The 23,293-nt window shown below is 34.4% G+C and overlaps 1 protein-coding gene across 1 annotated transcript; it reads right to left on the bottom strand.

Moving 5' to 3' along the window:
- Window positions 1–19,766: 19,766 nt before the first annotated feature.
- LOC107909887 (glucan endo-1,3-beta-glucosidase 3) lies at window positions 19,767–22,931 on the bottom strand. Its single transcript, XM_016837588.2, has 4 exons — window positions 22,699–22,931; window positions 20,475–21,728; window positions 20,359–20,386; window positions 19,767–20,256 (listed from the first exon to the last, which is right to left on the bottom strand). The coding sequence occupies exons 1-4, from the start codon at window positions 22,760–22,762 to the stop codon at window positions 20,103–20,105; spliced, it is 1,500 nt and encodes a 499-aa protein (XP_016693077.1). The 5' UTR covers window positions 22,763–22,931; the 3' UTR covers window positions 19,767–20,102.
- Between the last annotated feature and the right edge of the window lie 362 nt (window positions 22,932–23,293).

The raw sequence follows: 23,293 nt of genomic DNA, 5'->3' as shown, positions 1-23,293 counted from the left end.
CGTACGAGTGTGTCACGCACAATGTATCCCTCCTGAAAGAGGAGGCATATCAATAGTGGTTATCAGTTATCTGACATGTGTTAGTTGACCAAATTAACTGGACTTTCTTTCAATCTGAATTCCAAAAAAAGTACGTCGGTGAGTTGTATTTGGATGATCTAAAGCAAGAGTTTATAGTGTTGAAATAGGGAGATATGTAAGTTGTAAATTATGAGCGCGAGTTTCTTCGGCTCAGTAAATAATCTTTGAGATTAGTGCCAACTGAAGAGGAAAGTTATAAGCGATTCCTTCAGGGATTGCGTAACGAACTTGGAGTTTAATTAGTCTCGCACAAAATAAAAGATTTTGTGGATCTAACTGAACGAGCGAAAATGGTCATGCAAACAATAAGCCTTAATAAGAAATTTAAACCCTCCTGTGTAATATCCCGTTTTCAATGATGTTGAAAATAATGGTTTTAAGACCACAATTACAATGATTAATTTATTAATTTATTATTTATTTAATGTCTACAAGGATATATTAGGGTCGTATTAAAATTTTGTTAAGAAATTTTGAAGTTTACATAGTTAATTTAAGTAAAAAAGACTAAATCGTAAAAAGGGTAAAAGTTGAGTTCTATTAGTTAAAGGGGTCCAATAGCTTTGAAATCTTAAACTAAAGGAATTGAATGGTAAATTAACATTTAAGGTGTTAGTGGATGTACATTGTCATGGTTTAAATGAAATTATGATAGTTTTTAAAGGTTAAAAATGGTAAATGATCAATTAAACCTAAATTAAGTAAAACAATTGTTTCATCTTCCTTAATTTCCTTCTCCACCAAAATTTGAAGAAAGAAGTAGCCATTTTAGTGCTTGAAGTTTCGGCTAGCATAAATGCTTGCATGGTATGTGTTTTCGCTCCCATTTTTAATGATTTTTATATTTTTTAGTTCATTTTAGCTTAATCTAGCTAGCCCGAGGGTCAATTTGCAAAAATTTTAAAGGCTGAAGGACTTTCCATGAATTTTTTTGAATAGGTTTTGATGTTAGTTGATATATTATGAGTCATTGTTGAAAAATAAACAAGTTTTGTTAAATGATCTTTGATAAATTTTGGAAATAGAGATTAAATTGTTAAAGGTATAAGTGCAAGGGTTTTATTGTAAAATGTTGATAAATATGAGTTTATTTAAAGTCCCTTGCATCATGGTTTAAGTTGGATTTGGATTAAAATGGTTAAATTCTAAGTTATGAGTTTAATGGCTAAATTGTGAAATGTTAAAATGTTAGAGGCAAAATTATAATTTTGCATAAATATGAATTATGGATTAAATTGAATTATATAAGTACTTAACTGAATTAAAATATTTATTTAGATCAAGACAAAACACATGGACTTAGATCGAGGAAAAGCAAAAGTTTTGGATTAGCTCGACTAAACTACTACACCCTAATTATCGAGGTAAGTTCGTGTGAATTATAATCGTTTTAATGTTATCTAAATTGAATGTTTGTTATGTTTTTTTAATACAAATGAATCAATAGACGAATATATTCATGCTATGATAAATTCAAAGATATCGAGTCTCGGTTCAACCTTTAGAATTCTTAGGATACAAATGACATGTCATTAGGGATTTCATGTTTCAAGTGCTTGTTTTGAATGTCCTACTGATGGCCGAGGTCTTGCATTTGTTGCGAATTTTCCACAGCTCATGTGAGTAGCATCGTGTAGCTTACATTCCGACCCACAGCTTGTGTGAGCAGGCCCATTTTACAACTCTGTGAGCACTGATGTAAAGGAAATGTTACAATTATATGTAAAGGCACACTATATGTGACCTTTCCCGAGTATCCGATTTAATTCTAGATGGTTCAATAGGTAAGAAAAGGAACGGAATGGTAAGTGACTTAATGGAAATGTTCATGACTTTATGAAAGGATTGATGCATATGTAATGTATCTTACGAAATCTATTTATGTTATAAATGATTTTATATGTGATGTTGATGAACATACTAACATGTGAGCTTAATGATGCTTAAATAGACTTATACTAAATTCATGGCTTTGGTAATGGTTTGTGCTTAGTCTTTAAAGTATACAAATGAAATGATAAGTTTAATTTAAGTTTATACGAGCTTACCAAGCACTCATTGCTTACGTAGTTATTTTCCTTTTGTTTTATAGATTGTCAGAAGCTCAATCGGTTGGAAGTTCATCGAAGACCTATCACACTATCCAGGAATCTTTTGATAGTTTTTGAACATCTTGGTCAAGGTTAATAATGACATGTATAGGTCATTTTGCAATGGTATTTTTTGAATGTGTAAATGGTAATTTGGTATGTTTATACTTTGAAGTTTATGTTTGGTCTGGTGCATTTTAATGCCTTACCAGGTTATGTCATTTTGGTCACTTTTATGTGCATGTATATAAGGTTCTTTTGGTATGTTTATGTTGGTTTGAAAGTGGTTATTTATGGCAAGTTTTTATGCACATATTTGAATTAGGCCTTTATGCATGAAATGAGGCAATGTTAACTTAATTTGGTATATGATGTTTTGATGTTATTGTGGTGCCTTTGAATGACATATTGGTTAGGTGATTTAGGATGATTGAAATGGCATCTTTATGTATGTTTGAATGGTGCTTGAACCCATTGAATGTGTACCTAAATGGTTTGAATGATTAGGTATGAATTGGACTTGTAATGGCTTGATTCTAGGCAAATTTTAGGTTTACACGGCCTGAGACATGGGCTGTCACACAGTCGAGTGACACACATGGCCTAGCGACACGGCTGTGTGTCATCTGTGAGTTTCTTAGTGTTTCAAGTCAGTGAGTTACACAGCCTAACACACGGCCTGACACATGAGCGTGTGTGGCAACTCAGAGAGTTACACTGCTTGGCACACAGCTGCGACACAGCCGTGTTTCCCTTGTTCGAATGTTACACGGCCTAGCCACATGGCCGTTTGACCCCTATTTTTCAATTTTTGCACCTTTTTCTTAAACTTTCTCTTTTGTTTCAAATTAGTCCCGAATTACTTTTAAGCTATTTTTAGGGTCTTGAATGCTTGATTTAGGGCCTTAAATGTTATGATGTTGTATGATTTTTGGTTAATCGGTAATACTCAGTAAATCTAATCTAATGACGAATACGGGTTAGAGGTGTTACATCCTGAGCTTTTGGAAAGCGAGTCAAGACTTCTAGCTCGCATCCGCTGCCTAAGTGGTCCAAAGAGTCTCGAGAGCCCTAAAAGTTAGCTTTGAGGTCTTCCAGGTCAGAAAGAGGTTAGAAAGGATAGTTGTTCGTGTCAATAGGCAGTGTAAGAAGCCTGGCTAAAACTGCTAATGTTCCGAGTTGTCACTTATGCGAAAAAGGCATAAGTGTTAGTGTTGGGAGAACATCAGGGCGTGTTTTTGATGTGGGTCACCGGACCATTTTGCTCAAGATTGTTCGAGAAATGATGTTGGTTCTTCTGCTACCACAGAGAAGACCACTTCTTTTGTTAGGGGTTGAGGAAATCCTCATGGTGGCTTTGTATCGAGGGGTATCCTGAGAAAAAGGACTAAGTTAGTAGTTCATAATTTCGAGGCTAGAGCCCCTATGGGAGCTTACGTGGTCTATACTCGTGAAAAAGGTGATCCTACATATGTTGTCACAGGTATATGTCTTTTATATTTTGCGCTTGTATATGCTTTGATTTATCTTGGTTCTTCTTATTCTTATACAAACTCTAGTTTTGCAAAATCAAATAGTTTAAATCTGAAATGCCGAATGTTGCAATAGTTGTATCGAGTCCTTTGAGACAAACCATACTCATTGACCAAGTTTGTAAATGGTTTCCATTAGAAATCCAGAACATGTCACACCTCAAGTCTGGTGGACCTCAGATTTTGGCGAAGTGTAATCCACCCATATGTTTGGAAACACTCATGGCATAGCCTCCAGTAAGATGAAGACTCGACTGGTAGATCAAGTAACACCCCTAACCCGTATCCGACACCGGAATAGGATTACGGAGCATTACCGAACTTATGGATCAAACAATCATACATTTCATATTCATTTCTCATTCAAATCAAAAACCATTTAAATTCATTCATATAGTCCCTAATACGAGCCCTCAAGGCCCAAAATAGACATAAAAATGGTTCGGGACTAAATTGTGTACTCAAGAAATTTTTAGGAAAACATTGAAAATTTTCAAAGTGCAGGGGACACACGCCTATGTGTCTCACACGGCCAAGAGACACGCCCGTGTCTCAGGCCATGTGAACATTCGAAATAGGGCCACATGCCCGTGTCCTTGCCCGAGTCCTAGCCCGTGTAACTCACTAACTTGGGTCACACAGCAAAATATACCCCCATGTGCCAGGCCGTGTACCCTTCGAAATGGCCTCACACGCCCGTGTGCCAGGCCGTGTGTTAGACCGTGTGAAAACTGGAGGCTATACTGACTTGTGCCACACGGTCAAGCCACACTCCCGTGTGCTAGGCCGTGTGAAGCTACTGACTTGTTTTCTATAGAAGTTACAAGGGACACAGGGCAGTGTCATCTGGCTGTGTGTCACACACGGCTGAGACACACGCCCGTGTCTCTGCCCATGTGGACAAAAATAGGTCATTTTCCAAGCCATATTTCTCACCCAAATTGGTACCAACTTAAACACCACAATTTGCATATAACCATGCATACAACATGATGTCCATAAGCACTTCAGTTGATCACATATAATAATGCAATCTATGTATCTCAAACATACCTAAATGGTCAAATACATACATCCACCATTGTGCCTAAAACATAACATATATGTCACTTATCAATCTCAACCATTTGGTACCCAAAATACCAATTCATAACCAAGGCATTCACATGAAAACCATACATCACATACAATATGGCTACTTACATATTTACATAACAAAATATACCCAACTCAAACCAAATCAAATGGCTAAATACACAACAAAACATATAGGCTTCTATTAGCGAAAAAGACCAATACATGCCATTTAACCCAAAATGTAAAGTCATAAGTACCAAAATAATGTTTGATAGTGTGATGCGATCTCCGAAAACTTCCAATCTAAACAAGCTTTCGAAACACTATAAAACATGGAAAAATAAACAAAGTAAGCAATTAAGCTTAGTAAGTTCATATAATACAGAATTAAACTTACCATTTAACCACAATTTAAGTAAGTAATTCAAAGCATAACACAATTCAATTTGGCCAAAGCCTATCACATAATCAATAACCAAGTTAGCCATGTTTTCATATAAAAACCGAGAATCATGTATGAATTCAACAATTATTAAATTCCATGAACATGTAACATCTATACCTTGCATCTGTATATCAAATGTAAAACATTTTCATGTAAATACCTGTACTAGTTCATATCGAACTTGTATAATCTCGTAATAACACTCTGCCCGTTGAACCACTTAGAATATTATTAGATACGCAGGTAGTACACACGAGGTGCACTGAACTGTAATCCATCAATTCTTGTACATGTATGCTCATACGAGCGATAAATGGTAAGCTCCTCTGAGTTGAATAATGGAAATAAGAACGGATTGCAATGGATTTCGTAGTTTGTCTTCATATATCACTGAGCAAAAGAAATGACATTTGGGTGATTTTTGATTGGCTGATGAAGTTTGCTCATTTTCTAGGGATAAGGACTGATTGGTCATTTTCTAGGGAGATAATTAGACTATACGATGTGCCTATATCTATTATCTTCGATTGAGATCCTCATTTTACCTCAAAAATTTGGAAATAGTTGCATGAATAATTAGGTACGAGGTTGAATTTCAGCACAGCTTTCCATCCTTAGTCTGATGGCCAATCAGAGCTAGTTATTCATGTGTTAAAAGATATGCTGCGAGCCTGTGTTATTAATCTCAAATTTGACTAGGTTTGTTATTTACTGTTAACTAAATTCGTGTATGATAATAGTTACCAATTGAGTACCCAAATGGCTTCTTATGAAGCATTATATGGTCGATGGTGTAAAATACCCTTATGTTGGTCAGATTTGAGTGAAAAAAAGTGATCAGGCCAAAATTCATTCAAGAAGCAAAAGAGATAGTTAAGCTGATCCGAGGCAAATTGAAAGCGGTTTTCAATAGGCAGAAGTTGTATGCATATCTAAAATAGAAAGATATTGACTATTCAGTAGGTGATAAGGTATTCCTGAAGGTTTCTCCGTGGAAAAAGGTCTTGCACTTTAGCCACATGAGAAATTTAAGTCCCAAGTATATTAGGCCATATGAGATCATCGAGAGATTTGAACCAATTACTTATCATCTAGCTCTTCCATCGAAATTGCAAAATATTCACAATGTATTCCATGTATATATGCTCCGACGATATCTGTCCAATCCATCTCATATTATACTGGTTTAGGCAATTGAAGTCCAATCTGATATGTCGTATGAAGAAGAACTGGTAAAGATTATAGCTTGAGAAGTGAAAAACTTGAGGAATAAACGAGTGCCACTGATGAAAGTCTTGTGGCGCAGTTATAGTGTAGAAGAACCAACCTGGGGACCAGAAGAAACAATGAGATCCCAATATCCCCACCTATTTCTAGGTAAATTTCAGGGACGAAAATTCTTAATATGAAGAACTATAATGACCTAGTTTCTAATAGTACCAAAAATAGTGATTTTGGGACCTTGTTTCCGTAAACCGAGTCTGTAAGTATTAAATAAGGATACTTACGAATTTATTATATAGATGAATTAAAATTTGGATAGTCAATTTAGCCCAAATTCTGGTTAATTAAGGTCTAGGGACTGAATTGTAAAATTTCAATTATTGTATATTTTTAATAAGGAAATGTCTTGGGGACTTAAATTGTAATTAGTCAAAGGTTCAAAATAGCAATTAGCCATGCAAAAGTAAGAGTTAGTGGACGGTAATGATGTTTGTTAATTAATTGAGCAAATTATGACTAATTAAGGTGAAAACATGATAAATTAAATTAATCAACTGTTAATCTTAGTATAAAAGTAAATTTGGTGGGTGTAGAGATGATATATTATCTTCTCCAACTTACCAAAACAAAGAAATAACCAAGGAAAATGCCATTTTTAGGGTTCAAGCAATTCGACCTTTAATTCAAATAAGTCCCTAGCCATTTTTATTTGATTTTTATGGAAATTGAATCATGAAAGCTTAAGTTAGCTAGCCATATACTAATTTGTAAAATTATTAAAGTTTAGAAAGTTACCATTGTAGAGAATTAAATGAAATTGGTGTGAAATTGTTAAAACTTAAGCTTGGATTAAGAAAAGGACTAACATGTAAAGCTTAATTGTTAGTTTCATACATTAGGGACCAAATTGAATAAAATATAAAATTTTCATGAAATTTCATTAGCAAAAAAATAAGAGGTCCCTAATGAGTAATTTTGAAATTAGATATCAATCTAAAGCTTTAGATCGAAAGTTATGTTTGTCCCATTGAATAATTTATAAAATATGTTTGATATTGTAATTGATTTCGATTTGAATGGAATTTGATAATATTATATGTTCTATGATTTTATTTAGCTAACGTTGACATAGAACCATTAAGAAGGAAAGGACAATCGAAAGTCGTCAACTAGTAGCTCAGAAATTCAGTTTGTATTGCTATGATTTGAGATTAATTTAATTACTGCATATTTATGAAATTTTGCTTTATATAATGTGAAGGTGAGTTGTTATTGGTTATTTGAATTGAATTGCTATGGAATATCGAGACAAACTAAACTGAATAAAATAAAAAGTAGTATGATTTGATTGATACATGATAATTGTTATAAAATTATTTTGAAACATGTTATATGATGAGTTAAAATGATGAAACATCAATGAATTGGTGATGAATTGAGCATTATAAAGTATAAATTGAATCGTATAATGAAATCAAAAATTGGTTACCCTATTAACTGTTTAGACCGATTCAGATATAACTGGCATGCCATAGGGTCAAGTTTTTAATTGAAAACCATCATGGCCAAGCAACCCAGATGGTAGATTGTACACATAGATTCATTATTGTCGGACAACCCGGGGTGGCGGATTCGCTTATCTATTATGAGTACGTGTATAGTTAATCGGTTATAAACATACAAATTGGCTAATTGGTATATGAAATGAAACAATACTGAATTGTAAAATATGACAACATGTGAAAGATTGGGTGAGACAATTTGAAAATGAGCCTTGGAGGCTTATTGAATATGAATGAACTTATAGGCTCGAGAATAATTGAAATGGTAACATGGAATTGAGAATATGCATATGTTTATAAATACAAATTGATGATTGAATGCTTGTGAATGATAATGCGAAATGAGTAAAAGGTTATATGGAAAATATACATATAAATTAAATGGCATAGGTTAATTACATGAATTGATTGTTTTTTTAAGTTATTGGTTCACTTGCTACAAATGAAGGAATGGTACTAAATGATGAATAACATGGATAACATGTTTAGGTACTTATGTGAGGAATTGATGTGTAAAATGAAAATGTGCAAGTTATGTAGTAATGGTAGATTTGGATGAATAAGTTTATGAACTATTGTGTAAAATTGATTAAATGCTTGACCATATGAAAATGAAGAGCTATGGCATGAAATGGCTTGAGAATAGGTTATGATTTGAATGTGTGCATTTTTATAAGCATGTTTTATATTATCTTGAGTCATGGAAATACCATTGAGCGTTTTCGCTCAGTGTACAATTTTTTTCCGTGTACAGGTTTAAAAGATTCCAAAGAGTTCGAGTAGTAGGTTCAGCATCTAGGAAATGATCCCCTGACTTAACAAAGTTTGTATAAATCTTGTTTTGTTTTTAGTATGGCATGTACCTAGGTTGAGTTATTTTAGGGTATAATATGTGTTTATGTGGATGATTGAAGCTTGAATTCAAATTTTGCAAGTAGTAAATGGTTGTAAATGTGGATTTAAGTTTTGCTATAGAGTTTGAATGTAAGGAACAATATTATGTTATGGTAAAATGAAGTGTGAACCCATGTTACTTGTTTAATGTAGTTAAAAACCATGAATAATGTCTATTTAATGAATGGAATTGGTTAAATAGTTACCAATGAATTTGTGTAGGTGTAGTATAAAGGTTTGGAATTAAACTTCTTGATGTTGAGTTTTTGGCTGGGAAATGTGATTTAAAAATATAGGTTAGTTGTTTTGGTTAATTGTAGGTTGGTGTCACCTTGATCTTTTAGAAATAGCTTGTCACGTCCCGACGTCAAGCGTTAGTTGTCGCGACGATATTAGGTCCTTATGCCACGTGTAACAACCCTAACTCGTCTCCTTCACTAGATTAGGGTTACGAAGTATTAAGACGAATAACAAATCTGATAATATTTAAAAATAATTCAAAAATTAATTTAAATATCATAAATCAATATTAAATTATTAATCATAGCATTCATACAAAAATGAGACTTAAATCAAGCCTACGAAACCTTAAAATCAATTTGGAAACAAATAGGGACTAATCTGAATCAAAACAAAAAAATATGAGAAAAATTGAAAACAAGGATCACAAGGTCGTATGGCTAGGCCATGTGACAGAGGCTAGCCCGTGTGGCCCCAAGTGTGACCATGTGGCTACTCTACACGTCCATGTGCTCAGACAGTGTACAATTCGAAAATAAGGTCACACGGTTGTGTCACTAGGCAATGTAACTAACTGTGCCCGTGTGAAAGGTCCTGTACCAAAAATTGAACAATCACACGGTCGTGTCATACAACCGTGTGGGACACACAGCAGTATGGGCCGTGTGACAAACTTTGTCACAGGTCGTGTGTACCTAAATAACTTCAAAACAAAGTTACTTCAAACAACATTTCTTAAGTACCAAGTCATACCATTTCTAACTATTTTCACCTATTCAAAATACATTCAAAAATGTTAAAAACATACCAAATCATTCAACCTAATTGTCTAACCAATGTACCGTCATTACTACCACGTTATAAACATAAACATCAACCATTTAAACCTAAACAAATTAGTTGCCATGATTATACATTTACCAAATTAACATATATCACCAATTGCACAAAATCATTACTTGAATTTCATCAATTAACCTACCATGTGTGTATCAATTCAACAATCCAACAATGTATTATATGTCAAACACACTTTTATGCTATCAAATATCAAACCAACCAAAATACCATTAAGGATTTACATCAAAACACATATTACATATTTCAAATGGCACAAAACATAACCAAATAATCATAACCTACATATACCAAAGTCCTATTTACATGCCACTTATATCCGAACCAAAATGAACAATTAATTACCAAATAAGTTGCCGAATAATGTGATCTAAAAAAGCAATCCAATTGATAGGTCGAATTCAAAAATCTACAAGGAAGAAAAACTAACACGAGGTAAGCTTACGTAAAGCTTAGTAAGTTTGTCTTAAATATAAAATTTAACTTACCGTAACAGTTTTTACTCAAACATTTCTCAACTAAATACCACAAAAAGATCATAAGTTCATTATTAACCTATGGGCATCACAAGTCTCACAAGGTTAGTGAGTTCATATAAACATAACATGAAATTTTCTTATCATGTCATAGAACATTACAACTGAACAGATTTAAAACTTAATTCAACCATCACCTATTAAATTAATAACTCACATTTCATTTCAAATATCGATATCCAATGTCCCAATTTATACATCTATTTCTATATAACCATTTCATATAAGCATTTCATATAATCATTTCGTATAACCATTTCATCTAAACATTTCATTTTTATCATTTCATATACACATTTAACACATAATCATTTTTGTATATCACATTTCATTTCAATATTTCATACAAATTTCTTCATTCAATGCCTAATTCCATATAACCATTTTGTATATTCCGTTTCATTTTATATATTTAGCTCCCGATGAACCAAATGAAATAACGTCAGATACGCGAGAACAATGCTCACACAAAGTGTGATTGCAATTGTAACTGTATATGCTCTCACGAGTTGTGAAATGGGCTTACTCACACGAGTTGTGGGTCGAGATGTTAAACTACATGATGTTGTTCACACGAGCTGTGGAGAATTCGCAACAAATGTAGGACCTCAGCCATTGGTAGGATATCCAAGACTAACACCCGAACTGTAATAACCCTGATGACATGTCATTTGTATCCTAAATATTCACAAGGTTCATATGGGTCATATTATAAATCCAAATAATATAACCTTATTAATATTATACCATTACAAGTACACATCCCTATAGTTCCCATTTTTCATATACAATTATCAATTAACTAACACTACAATTTAGTCCAATTTTCTAGTTATCATATATCAATAAATTTTACTCATTTCCATCATGAATAATAATTAACATATGACTAAAAATAGCACTTAGTAAGTTAAATCAACATACAAACTTACCTACTCAAAAACGATTACAAACGCGATGCCGACAACTATTCTACTTACTTCGTTTTTTCACAATTTGTGTTCGGTTGATTCGTTTCTTAATCTATATAATAATTTAATTCAATTATCCAGTTCAAATATTTTTAAATACTAAAATTAATTTAATTTACCATTTACTCAATATTTTACACTTTTACCCTAAACTTTTACCTTTTATACAATTTAGTCCCTAAACCCAAAACTTTCAAATCTAAAACAATTTCCCCAATTTCATGCTAGCCTAATTTTCCATTATACCAAAATAACCCATATTTATTAAAATTTCACAAAGATTTCATGCCTAATTTAATATTATATCAATTTAATCCTTTAACTAAAAACTAATTAAAATCACTTTACAAAATAATCATATTTAACTATAAAACTTAATAATCTATCACCAAACATCAAAAACATCACAAATTCATCCATGAAAAAAATTCTAAACTTTTAACAATTTTGTGAATTAGTCCCCAAGTTAGCTAGATTAAGCTACAATGATATCAAAAACATAAAAATTACCAAAAACAGAATCAAAACTAACTTACATGCAACGGATAATAGCTAGCTGAACCTCCAAGCTCAACAAAAATGTTGTTTTCTTCATTTAACAATCAGTGGAAGTGAATTAATGAAGATGACAATATGTTTATCTTTCATTTGTTTTTTATTTGATTACTAATTTACTATTTTACCCTTTAAAAACCATTAAATTTTCCTAATTAACAAGCCATGACCATCTACTTATTTAAATTATGGTCTAATTACTATTTAAAACCTTCAATTCATGACTTTATAGCTATTAAGCATAAATAAATTAATAGCGATTAACTTTTATAACTTTATGATTTAATCCTTTTTACTAAATTAACTATCTGAACTTTAAAATTTCTAGACCTAATTTCAATACACCAATATAATCACTCCGTAAATATTTTCCAAAACCTCATTTTCTAAAACCACTTGACTTTAGGGACAAACCACTTGTACTTAACTATTCGTTCAATTAATAAAAATTATCACATCAAAATTCAATATAATAATATATTTTACTCATAAATATAAATATTTACGAACTCACTCGTTGGATTTGTAGTCTCGAAACCACTATCTCTGACACCATTGAAAAACAGGCTGTTACACCATGCCATGACGTCGAGCAATGGTTGTTGCGACAAGGCCAAATCAGTATGTGATGTCACAACAAGGAACCCCCAATATCACGACGTCAACTCCGAACGTTGAAAACATTACAGTTTGGTCCTAATTCAAATTTGGGTTAGCATTAGAGATTTTGTAAGCACATTTAAGACACGGAAATGAATACGAATCGTTTTATATACTTGTTTTATTTATATTAGAATGTTTAATGTTATAAATCAAATTGTATTTTGATCGTAGTTGCTCCGAAAATGACTGTGGCACCTTGTAGCTCAAACTCAACAATAGGATCGGGTATGGGGTGTTACAATTTCCAAGTAAAAACTAGGATTAGGAGCCACTGCAATATTCATGTTAGCTTGTATTGGACACCTCAGTATCTCAATAGCATTCGATCTAAAAATAGGGCTAGACTTCTCGTAATTCACCTTTTGTCCAGTTTCTTAACAATATAGCTGAATGGTTTCAATCAGATTCCTATAATTAATCATTGTAGCTTCAACAAAGAAGAGTGAGTCATCGAAAAATAGTAAATGGGACAATACAGGGCAATTTTGACTAAATTTAATACCCTTAATATAACCAAAATGGACTTGTTTTAGAAGTATACGAGACAAGACATTGATAATAATAAGAAAAAGGTAAGGAGACAGTGGGTCTCATTGCCTAAAACCTCTCGAGGGACAAAGTTTTCTACTAGACTTACCACTGATCTGCAAGGTGTAGGAAACACCTCTAACATATCCATAATCCAGCATATCCATTTGATGTCAAATCATATCCCCTTAATCACTACTTCTAAAAAACCCTCACTCCACCCTGTCGTACGCTTTATTCATATCCAACTTCACTGCCATAACACTCGTCTTTCCTTTTTTTTTCTTCAACTTCAAATAATAAACCACCTCTTGAGCCACCATAATATTATCATGGTCCATCCTACCAAAAATGAAAGCGCTTTGATTATGAGTAATCACACCCCCAAAATATCGCTCATCCTATTCACCATAACCTTAGAGATGATTTTATAAGCAAAATTCCTCAAACTAATCGGCCTAAACTAAGAAACAAATTCAAGCCTTTTACTTTTAGGAATCAATATAATTACGGTCCCATTCAACTCCTTATGCATTACCCTTTCCTTAAAAAATCTTTATACAGTCTCCATCACATCCTCTTTTATTATATCCCAAATCTGATGGTAAAAAATACCATTAAACCCATCCTGACCTAAGGGATTTATAAGGCCGCATTTGAAAATTTGCCTTAATAATCTCTTTTTCAGTAACTTCTGCCACTAGCAACCTATTCATCTCACAAGTAACTCCCAATGGTATAACTCCCAACAATCCATCATTCCACTACACATATTCACTCTTAAAAAGCTCCTCATAACACGTAGTGAATTTACTAATAATCATATCTTCATCATCCAACCACTGGTCACCATCTTTAATTCTAAGTATTTTATTCTTCTGCCTGTGTTGAACAGCAACTTGATGGACAAAACGTGTGTTCTCATCCCTAACATTAACCAGTATCTTCTTGCCCTCTAAAACCAGAAAATTTCTTTTTGTTCCTATACAGTTTTAAGCTCTTCTTTTAGTTCACACAACATGCTTAAGGATTCATTCCCATCAACACTCTCCATGATTTCTCCAGTCCTTTGATTCAACTTTTCAATTTGGATATATTTATTTTTAACATGTTTTCTTATAACACCTGATTTCTAATTAACCCAAAAACTTGAAATAATTGGAGGACTAAAGTGAAAGAGACCACAAGTTGGCAGCCTCTATTGAAAGAAACGGGAAAGCTAAAAACTAAAGTGGATAAGGTTGAGAACCAAACCTAGTAAGGTTGAAAGCCGAACCAAGTTCGATTAGAATGGAACCCGCCAGTTCCTTAGTAGGAGACATAATAATTAGCGATGGATGGTTGAAATACTTATCTTATAATATTGAGTTTAACTCATGATTTTGGTTGAAATGCTTAGCTGCTAGAAAAATAGAAGCTCTGGCATCCGAGGAAGCTAAATTGTAGAAACAATGAAGATTCTGGTGAGTTCCAGACTCTAAACCTGTTGTTATGATCTATGTTGTTTAAGTATGTCATGTTTGCATAGACATAAAATATGCTGATATGTTCATGCATTGCATGACTGTGGGAAAAACTTCAATAGGATAGATGAAGTTAGGATGGGAAATGGGAAGTGACCCTATTAGATATCGCCTTGGATGAATTTTCGAGCCTTACGGAAGGAGCACTGCGGTGCTCGAGCATCAAGGTTAGGTGCTCTAAAGGAGGTAATAGGAGAAGGATTCAGGAAATTTGTATTATGGAAAGGTATTTACCGTGACGGTGGTATCGACTAGTCCTTCGGGATGACACTGTGACGGTATATGGCGTAATACCATAAATGAAAGACGCTATTGCAGTCTAGTATGAGGTACATAGTGTAAGACAATGGATGAAAGATGCCATGGCAACATGGTACAAAGTATAAGGTATAAGGGAGAAGACCATAGATGGAAGATGCTATGGCAGCTAGGCATGATGAGTAAGACCATGGATGGAAGACTCCATAGCATCATAAGATAGTACACCAGGATGGTGGATCGGTGTAAGACCATGGATTAAAAACTCCACTACATCCATAGAGATAGTCCGTTGGGATAGTAAACATAAAACAAAGATAGTCCACTGGGACAATAAACATATAATAGAGATAGTCCGCTGAGATAGTAAACACATAATAGAGATAGTTTTCTGGGATAGCAAACACAAAATAGAGATATTCCGTTGAGACAATAAATACGGGTTAAGTCCGCCGGGGCAATAAACACAGGGTAAGTCCGTCGGGACGTAAGAAATAAGGTGAGAAGGGTATAAGACCATAACTCGTCTATGACAACCCGTAGAGTCCGCCAGGACCACAAGTGTGGGGCATACTACCAGTGCGCCAAACAAAAGAAACCACGCAGGTAGAAGAAGAATTAAAAGAAAGCATAAGTATGGCAAGTGGATCAGGAGGAATTCGCCAAAATGATGAAAGCGGTAAGGATAGTTGTGAAAGCCAACAAGGTATAGACAAGAACTCGACAAGAATTAGAGGAAGATAGGTCGCACGAGAGCTAGCCTAACTATAGAAAAGTGTTCAAGGATCACAAGCAAAGATCCATCATGAAGAGCCACCAGAGGTAACTCAAAGAAGTTGTACACGAAAGGCAAATCTCATGGAAGGGATGGGAGCTTGAGGCCAAGTTTGTGTAGAAATAGAAACCTTGAGAGACCAAGGTTTTAGATAAGCTTGAGGCTTTTGCTGTAAGAAGTATTATTATCTCAATATAGTTTGTTTTATAATAGTTAGCCAATAAATTTTAGGTATAGTTAATTTGGTCCTTTTGTGACGCTCCATACCTAGATTCGATGGACGGGTCAAGTCAAGATGTTACATTCCTACTCCATTCTAACAACATAATACCACACTTCTTTAACTTCCAACTAAGATTCGTTTGAAGACCACCCAACAAAACCATACTCGAACATTTAAAACATCAAAACAACTATCATATTTCAACCATATACCTTCAAATTTAAACCTTTTTTTTTCATTTTTATCCCTAAATTCAGAAAACACAACCATAAGGGAGTGATCAGAACCCACTGGTAGAAGTTTAAATTATTAAATGTTAGGAAATATCTCCAACTAGTTCAAATTAATAAGAGCCCTGTCACGTCATTCCTTAACCCATATCATTTCCCTCATCCTGAACCAAGTAAATTTTTACCCCTAAAAGCTAATCTTAGTCAATTGACAAACTCAATCATCTCCCTAAAACATTAGATTTTACTTTTTTTTTCCTTACAACGACCTCCCTCCTTCTCAAACTCATATGCAATATCATTAAAATCTCCTAAAATCATCCAAGTTTCATCAATACTACAACTTTTAGTTTGTATACATTTCCATACCTCCTTTCTATCTTAAAAAACATAAAGGACATATATTCAAAGAATCTTATAAGGAACCTCGCTCCTATTATTAATACTCATCTTTCCACCAAAGTGCCAACCCACCATTTAACCCTTGCGGATCCATATACCATCCACCATCAAATTTCAACTTACCCCTCACATTTCTCTAATTTATGCCTCCTAATTTTTTATTCAAACAAAAAGACGAAATTTGGATCATACTTCCTCTTAATCCCCTTTAAATTCTAGACTGTTAGAGTTAATCCAATACCTTGGCAGTTCTATGCCAATACTATCATAATCTCTTAGTGGTTATTATAGGCTAGTCTCCGTAGCCATCAACTAAATTCCCATCCTCTCTAGTCACCATAGCCATCAACTAAATTCCCATCCTCTCATTTTCCTCCCTAATTGGTACCTCTACTAGACTGTTCATTGAAAACTTTTTTGGTCTACCCTTTTAATCCCTATGAACTCCTCAATCTCCTTCTTTTTCTACTACTTCCACCTCATACCTATCTTTAACATAATTCTCATTCAAGGTTATCTCAGCTAGGACCTTCCTTTTTTTTCTCCTATTGTCCATTTCCCACCATCTCCAAACCAAAATAACAAGCACTTCTTTTAAAATTTATTTTTTTAAACTCTGTTGGAAGAACATTTTCACCGATCTCCAGACTGACCCTTATACCATATTGCAAGTTAGCATCAGGTTCCTCCTCATCAAGCAATTCCACAAAATAGTCACACTTCTTATCTTGAACAATACAACCACCCTCTTCACTTCTATGATGATTCACTAACTCTGAAGTACAAAAATTGATAGGTGAAAAATCTGGTACAGAATTTAAAATATCAAAGGGTTTTATATAGGCATTTAGTTCAGGTAGTTTATGGAGAAAGCTTGATTTAGACTTGGTCAATTCACATTGATTAGATACAAGCATTTCACTAAACTCCAAGTTAGGACTTTTGGCCATAGTAGAAGATAGAAAATTTTCAGTATTACTCAGATCAAAGTTTGCCTTAATTTGACTCTAGATATTAGGCTCGGTAGGTTCCAAAACAGTATGCTTAAACATTTTCAAAATAGTTTTAGGTTTTAAAAAGCTTGGTTTAGAGCTACTAGTTGAACTAGATTCATATCTTTGTTTAGAACCAGAGCTTAAAAGGTTTTTCCAGTTTAACTGATGGTGTATATATGTTTATTTGTAGTTATCCATATCCCACAAATATAATTACATGCACATCAATATGAACCTGTTATGCGCCTTGGCGTAGGATCTAGTCACAGGTATAGACGAGAAAGAATTCTTGCTTCGACCTATAGTTACTCAAAAGGCAGATTTTTCCTTGACTGAACCCCCTCTCAAAATAACGGTTCTTTTTTATAAAATAGTTGCTTTTCTCTTTATTTCATATTGGCAGCTTTTTATAGACTGTTAATAACAAAGAAAAGAGTCCTAATAGAATTTCAAACTTAAAGTTTATGAAGGAAATAAAAACCAAATATAATAGAGAAAATAAGTAAAACTAAAAATCTTAATAAACCCTGATATAATAAATAAATAAAATTAAAACTCCCATTGCAATAAAAGCGTCCATATCAATACTCCCCTTCTCAAAGTTGAGCTTGGCCTCAAGCTCAAATTTAGAATAAACTTCAGAACCTATCCAAAAACATCTACCTCGTCATCATCTTGCTTTCCTCCAACATTTGTACTTCTATCCAAAACAACATTTTACATTTATGTCCCATGGAATAGGACTCGTCACAATTATAACACCCCTTAGCTCTTCTTTCCGCCATTTCTGTCTGTGTCAATTTCTTAATAAATGGTGCAGAAGAACTGATTTTTCCGTTGTTCCCTGTTGGTTCTGTTGTTTGTCCCCCTCCCTTTGTAATGCTCTTAGTTGTTGGAATGATTGAATTGCTACAGTGTTTTGGGAAGTTGGCCAGTTCAGGATGGCTCGAGATAACAGTTTGGAAAAGACATTTTGTTTACGTTCTAATATTCGAGCCATATTCATTGCAACTCCAAGGTTTTCCTGTTGTTGCATCTCAATATCAATTCTACGTTCCTCTACCAACTCGGCAGTAGAGAGGTTTACTTTTTGTCGAGGTTTAAGATCAGTAGTCCTTGCCAATTGTGATAGAAATTGGCATTGATATTCCTCTACAATCCCAGTTTGTCTCAAGTTGGCAAGTTCCCCCAATGGGTTATTACTCATAGGTGGTCCAAACCTTACATGACAACACTCTTTGAAACGCCCCTATTCAAGATTTGCCTCTTCTTCCATTCGATCAAAACACAATTGTGCCTCTCCTAAGAGATGGAATGAAGCTAAGCCTAATTTGTCTTCTTCGTTAGTTCGTTGATTGCTAAAAAAAAAGTTCGCATCTTTTCAACCGCCCTAAAGGATCTCCAACACCATCATAAGTGGGAAATTTCATCTTAGAGTATTGTGGCACCATGCACCCACCGTGTTGCGAGTCTGAATTCCTTTTCCTGCCTCTGCTACTGCCCTGCTCTTCATTATTTTTCTCTGAATCCCCTTTAGTTATCTTTTGGACCAAAAGAGATAATATCGTCACCTGCTCTCCTAATATTTGTTGCCTTGTAACCATTTGTTCCATTAAAGCTGCCTTGTAACCATTTGTTCCATTAAAGCTTCCAACTTTGCTGTCAAAGTCTTTTCATCACCCATGATAGTTGGCTCGAATACCAAGTTGTTATGTGCCTTGGTGTAAGATCTAGTCACATGTCCCTATAGTTCTGTCCCTATAGTTCCTTAAAAGGCAGATTCGTCCTTAATTGAACCCCCTCTTAAAATAACGGTTCTTTTTTATAGAATAATTGATTATCTCTTTATTTAATATTTGCAGCCTTTTATAGACTGTTAATAACAAAAAAAAAATCCTAATAGAATTTCTAACGCTCAAAGCTTATGAAGAAATAAAAACCTAATATAATAGAGAAAATAAGTAAAACTAAAACTCTTAAAAACTCTCAAAGTTTATGAAGGAAATAAAAACCTAGAGAGAAAATAAGTAAAACTAAAACTCTTAATAAAACCTAATTTAATAAATAAATAAAACTAAAACTACTATTGCAATAAAAGCATCCATATCATAACCTCAACAAAATATATTGATGAAATAAAATTCTTGAACCACAAACTGAAATGCAGTCCAAAGAATACAACCCACTCTACCTATCTCAATAACATATATATAATTGATACACCGCTTCATATTGAATAATTCTTTGCTTTGTTTGTACAAAAAATTCCAATGCCAATGAACAACTCTTCTTTAAAACTACTTGCTGTCCGCTTCTGTAATACTTTGCCATCCTTCACTCATGTAGGAGAAACAAAATCTGATATGCTACACGTGTCCCATCAGAGAGAATCGGATTTTCTGATATATTGCTCAAACCAAAGGGTGAGTACAAATAAGTTCTACAAGAAAACAGCACCTGTAAGTAAAACACCTATCATCACAGAGGTTGTGAAAGAACCAGTGCCATAGGATTGTGGTGGGCGGGCAGAACTTGTGTCATTTGATGAAGGAGCCAGCGATGTGCCATTAATTAAAGTTCCATTCTTTCCGGAACTACAAAACAAAATTAAGACATATAATCGGATTTCTTTACTGCCATCATAATCTAGATTGAAGAAAAAATAATAATATTTAGAAGCATTAGTGCATGCATACCTTCCAGGAAATATACACGAACCATGACCTGACCAATGGACAACATATATGATATCAGCTCATCGATTCACAAAATTAAATAAGAAAATGAAATTTATGATATTGGAGTCACATACTTGGATCACTTGTAGTGATGGTAGCCACCCCCTTGAAATCACAGGTCCCTGGAGATTTGGCCATCCGCTGGTAATACGCATTGAAAGCATAAGTTGAATGGGAAGCCACGTTATCGGGCTCATAACATGGATGCCCCAGCAGCAAAGGAGAGCAATCAACTTTCCCTGGTCCACAAGCCCAATCAAGAGCTGCTTGTAACATCTTTGGATCAGCACCCCGCTTTGCAATGCAAAAAGTTTTGTTTGTAGTGTCATTCGCAAAAACAGTATCAGCACCTGTCAAGTGCAAAGTATAAACTGGTATTCCATTGGCATCAAATAGCCCCCAGTTTTTTTCTGAGTCAGACCCAGGTCTCAAATCTTCATTGTAAAGCTCATAGATGTATGTACTAACTGCAATCCCAGGGTGTCTAGGAGTCCCAGTGTTGTTAAGCACATGCTTGATCAGGTTACTGTTGTATGTATTAGCATTATCAACTATAGCATCAGGCTCAGAAGAATCACCCTTAGAAGGCCAACCAGATTCAGTTACTACAATCGGAATGTTGGTTAAGTTTAAATAAGACATTGCAAAATATGCTGCATCAACAACAGCATCGAAGACATTAGTATAATGCAGGAGTGTGTTAGCATCCACGGCTTCTTTGTTAGGAGGAAGAGGACGGAAAAGTGCATAGTCCAATGGGATCTTGCCATTTGATTGCATATAATCATAATACGGATATACATTGAGCATGAGGTACGACCCTGTAGACTGCAAAAATTTTAGCAATGGAACCATGACTGGATCCCATGAACGGTTAAAGAAAGCTTGTGAAGGTGGAAAAGAGTCCAAAATAATTGAAGAAGAATGTGGTGTAGAGACTTTGATTTGATCGTCGAGATTAGAAGCTACAAGGGCAGAGTGGATGAACTTTAAGGCAGAAACTAGAATGGGAGCAGCATTCGGGAGTGCTGTTAGAACTTCAGATCCGACAGCTATTGCTGAGATGTTGGTGGCAGGGACATGGGCTACAATATTGCGAGCCACCCAATTAGCTGCAGTGGCATTTGACTGACCGATACCGAGGAGTTGGTCATTGGGGACAGAGACAGTCACCTGGATACCTGTTTTGGCAAGCGCAAGGAGCATGGCTTGGTCAGCATCATAAAGTCTGACATGTCTTATTCTCTGAGCCTTGAGAAGGGCCACCACTTCAGTAGGAGTTGGCATGTCCGAAAGGTCCGTACCAATGTTCACACCAATGTAGGCATCTGCAAAGAGAGATCCACATGAAGATATGATTCAAACAACCAAGTTACATAAAGAAAATTATTAACTCGTACAACGGAGGGTCATATCTCTATACCTATGTCCAAAATTGAGAAAAATGAAGAGATTCTAACAATTAAATGAAACATTCAAAGTGACATAGCGTCATCATCCATCATATAAGAATACCAAAGCACTTGAACAGTTGGATCTGTACCCCAGATTCTATATTAAAGTTTTCTTCTTTTGGGAAGAATATATTAAAATCAATCATCATAAGAAACATTGCAAGAAGGTGATGGGCCTCTCTACTTATATAATATAAAGGACCAACTAAGCAGAACTGTTATCTTTCTATATTTAAGAAGACAATAGTACCCTCCAATGTACATTTCCTAGGATGCTAATTCCTTTAAAATTTGGAACCTTTCCATAAGGTCATTTTAGTCATACAGAATATTCTCTGAAAAAAACATGTAGTTTTAGACAGGCAAAGCAAAGCCACATGAGCTGGGACGCATTTAGAGATTCCCATCAAAGATGGAGAAGGGAAAGTTCATAAGAGCTTCCAACAATGGGAAAGACTGTTCTCTTTCTCTCTACAACGATTATCATCATCTTTCCAGTCTCCACAAAAAAAAAAGTTGATTATAAAAGTAAAGTAACATTGTGATTTTAACTTTTTTAATGCTCTTGATCATTCAACTAAATGGATAGTACCCAGAAAATGTGTAGAGACAAACTTATGTATCATGTATGTAAAGTGTAAACCATATCAATGCAAATGAAGAAATAAGGAAGTACTAAGGTATAAGGGCAGACCAACCCAGAAAAATAGACAAAAGCCCATCACTGAAACAATAAAGGTAAATATGGTGGATTAACAGAGATAACAAAAAGCACCCACAAAAACAAATGAACCGAAGCTGTAAGTGGAGTAAGTAGCAACAATGGGTTCAAAGAAACACTTACCTTCATCACCGGAAACAGCAGAGACAAGCAAAAGCAAAAGCAAAAGCAGCAAGAAAATGGCCATAAAGAACCCACAAACAAAGAACCCCAGATGGAAAAAGGAGAGAGGCGAGAGAAAAGAGGAAAAATAAAAGGGCGGTCCTTTTTCGAAGTTGTGGAAGTGGAAATAATATAGATATAAGTTAGTGAAGTGTTACTGTAACGAGAGGTTTTAAGTTTAATTTATGGAAAGAGAGAGAGAGAGAGGGGTTTTTGCAAGTTGCTTTGTTTCGTAGCGCTAATAGCCCTGTATAGATTGATCAAATAGTCTTGTCAGGGATCGTACGGTCCAGATTTAAACACTGTACACTGCATCATTAAGGCGTACCACATGAGAGTACTCTTATCTGGATTTTCACTGTATTTTGGACAGATTATTATTATTATGTATTTGTGTTTTTTGAACTGTATTTTCATTTAGGCTTTAGTTCTATTTTGGCTCTGAATTATAGGGGTGTTCATTTGGTTAAACGACTGGTTAACCGATTCGAAATAATATTAATCGAATTAATTAATCTTTTAAAATTTTTAATCGCTAACCGAACCGAATTTTTTT

This window comes from Gossypium hirsutum, chromosome D02 (assembly GCF_007990345.1).
Source record: "Gossypium hirsutum isolate 1008001.06 chromosome D02, Gossypium_hirsutum_v2.1, whole genome shotgun sequence".
NCBI lineage: Eukaryota > Viridiplantae > Streptophyta > Magnoliopsida > Malvales > Malvaceae > Gossypium > Gossypium hirsutum.
The sequence above is the reverse complement of the archived record's forward strand: the minus strand, read 5'-3'. Positions and strand labels throughout refer to the sequence as shown.

Bases quoted from the DNA above. Each gene is read 5' to 3' on its own strand.
- LOC107909887 (XM_016837588.2), bottom strand. From the start codon at position 22,762: ATGGCCATTTTCTTGCTGCTTTTGCTTTTGCTTTTGCTTGTCTCTGCT. The intron at 20,387-20,474 runs GTATGTGACTCC...TCCATTGGTCAG, and splicing joins CATCACTACAAGTGATCCAA to GTCATGGTTCGTGTATATTT. The intron at 20,257-20,358 runs GTATGCATGCAC...TTTGTTTTGTAG, and splicing joins TCGTGTATATTTCCTGGAAG to TTCCGGAAAGAATGGAACTT.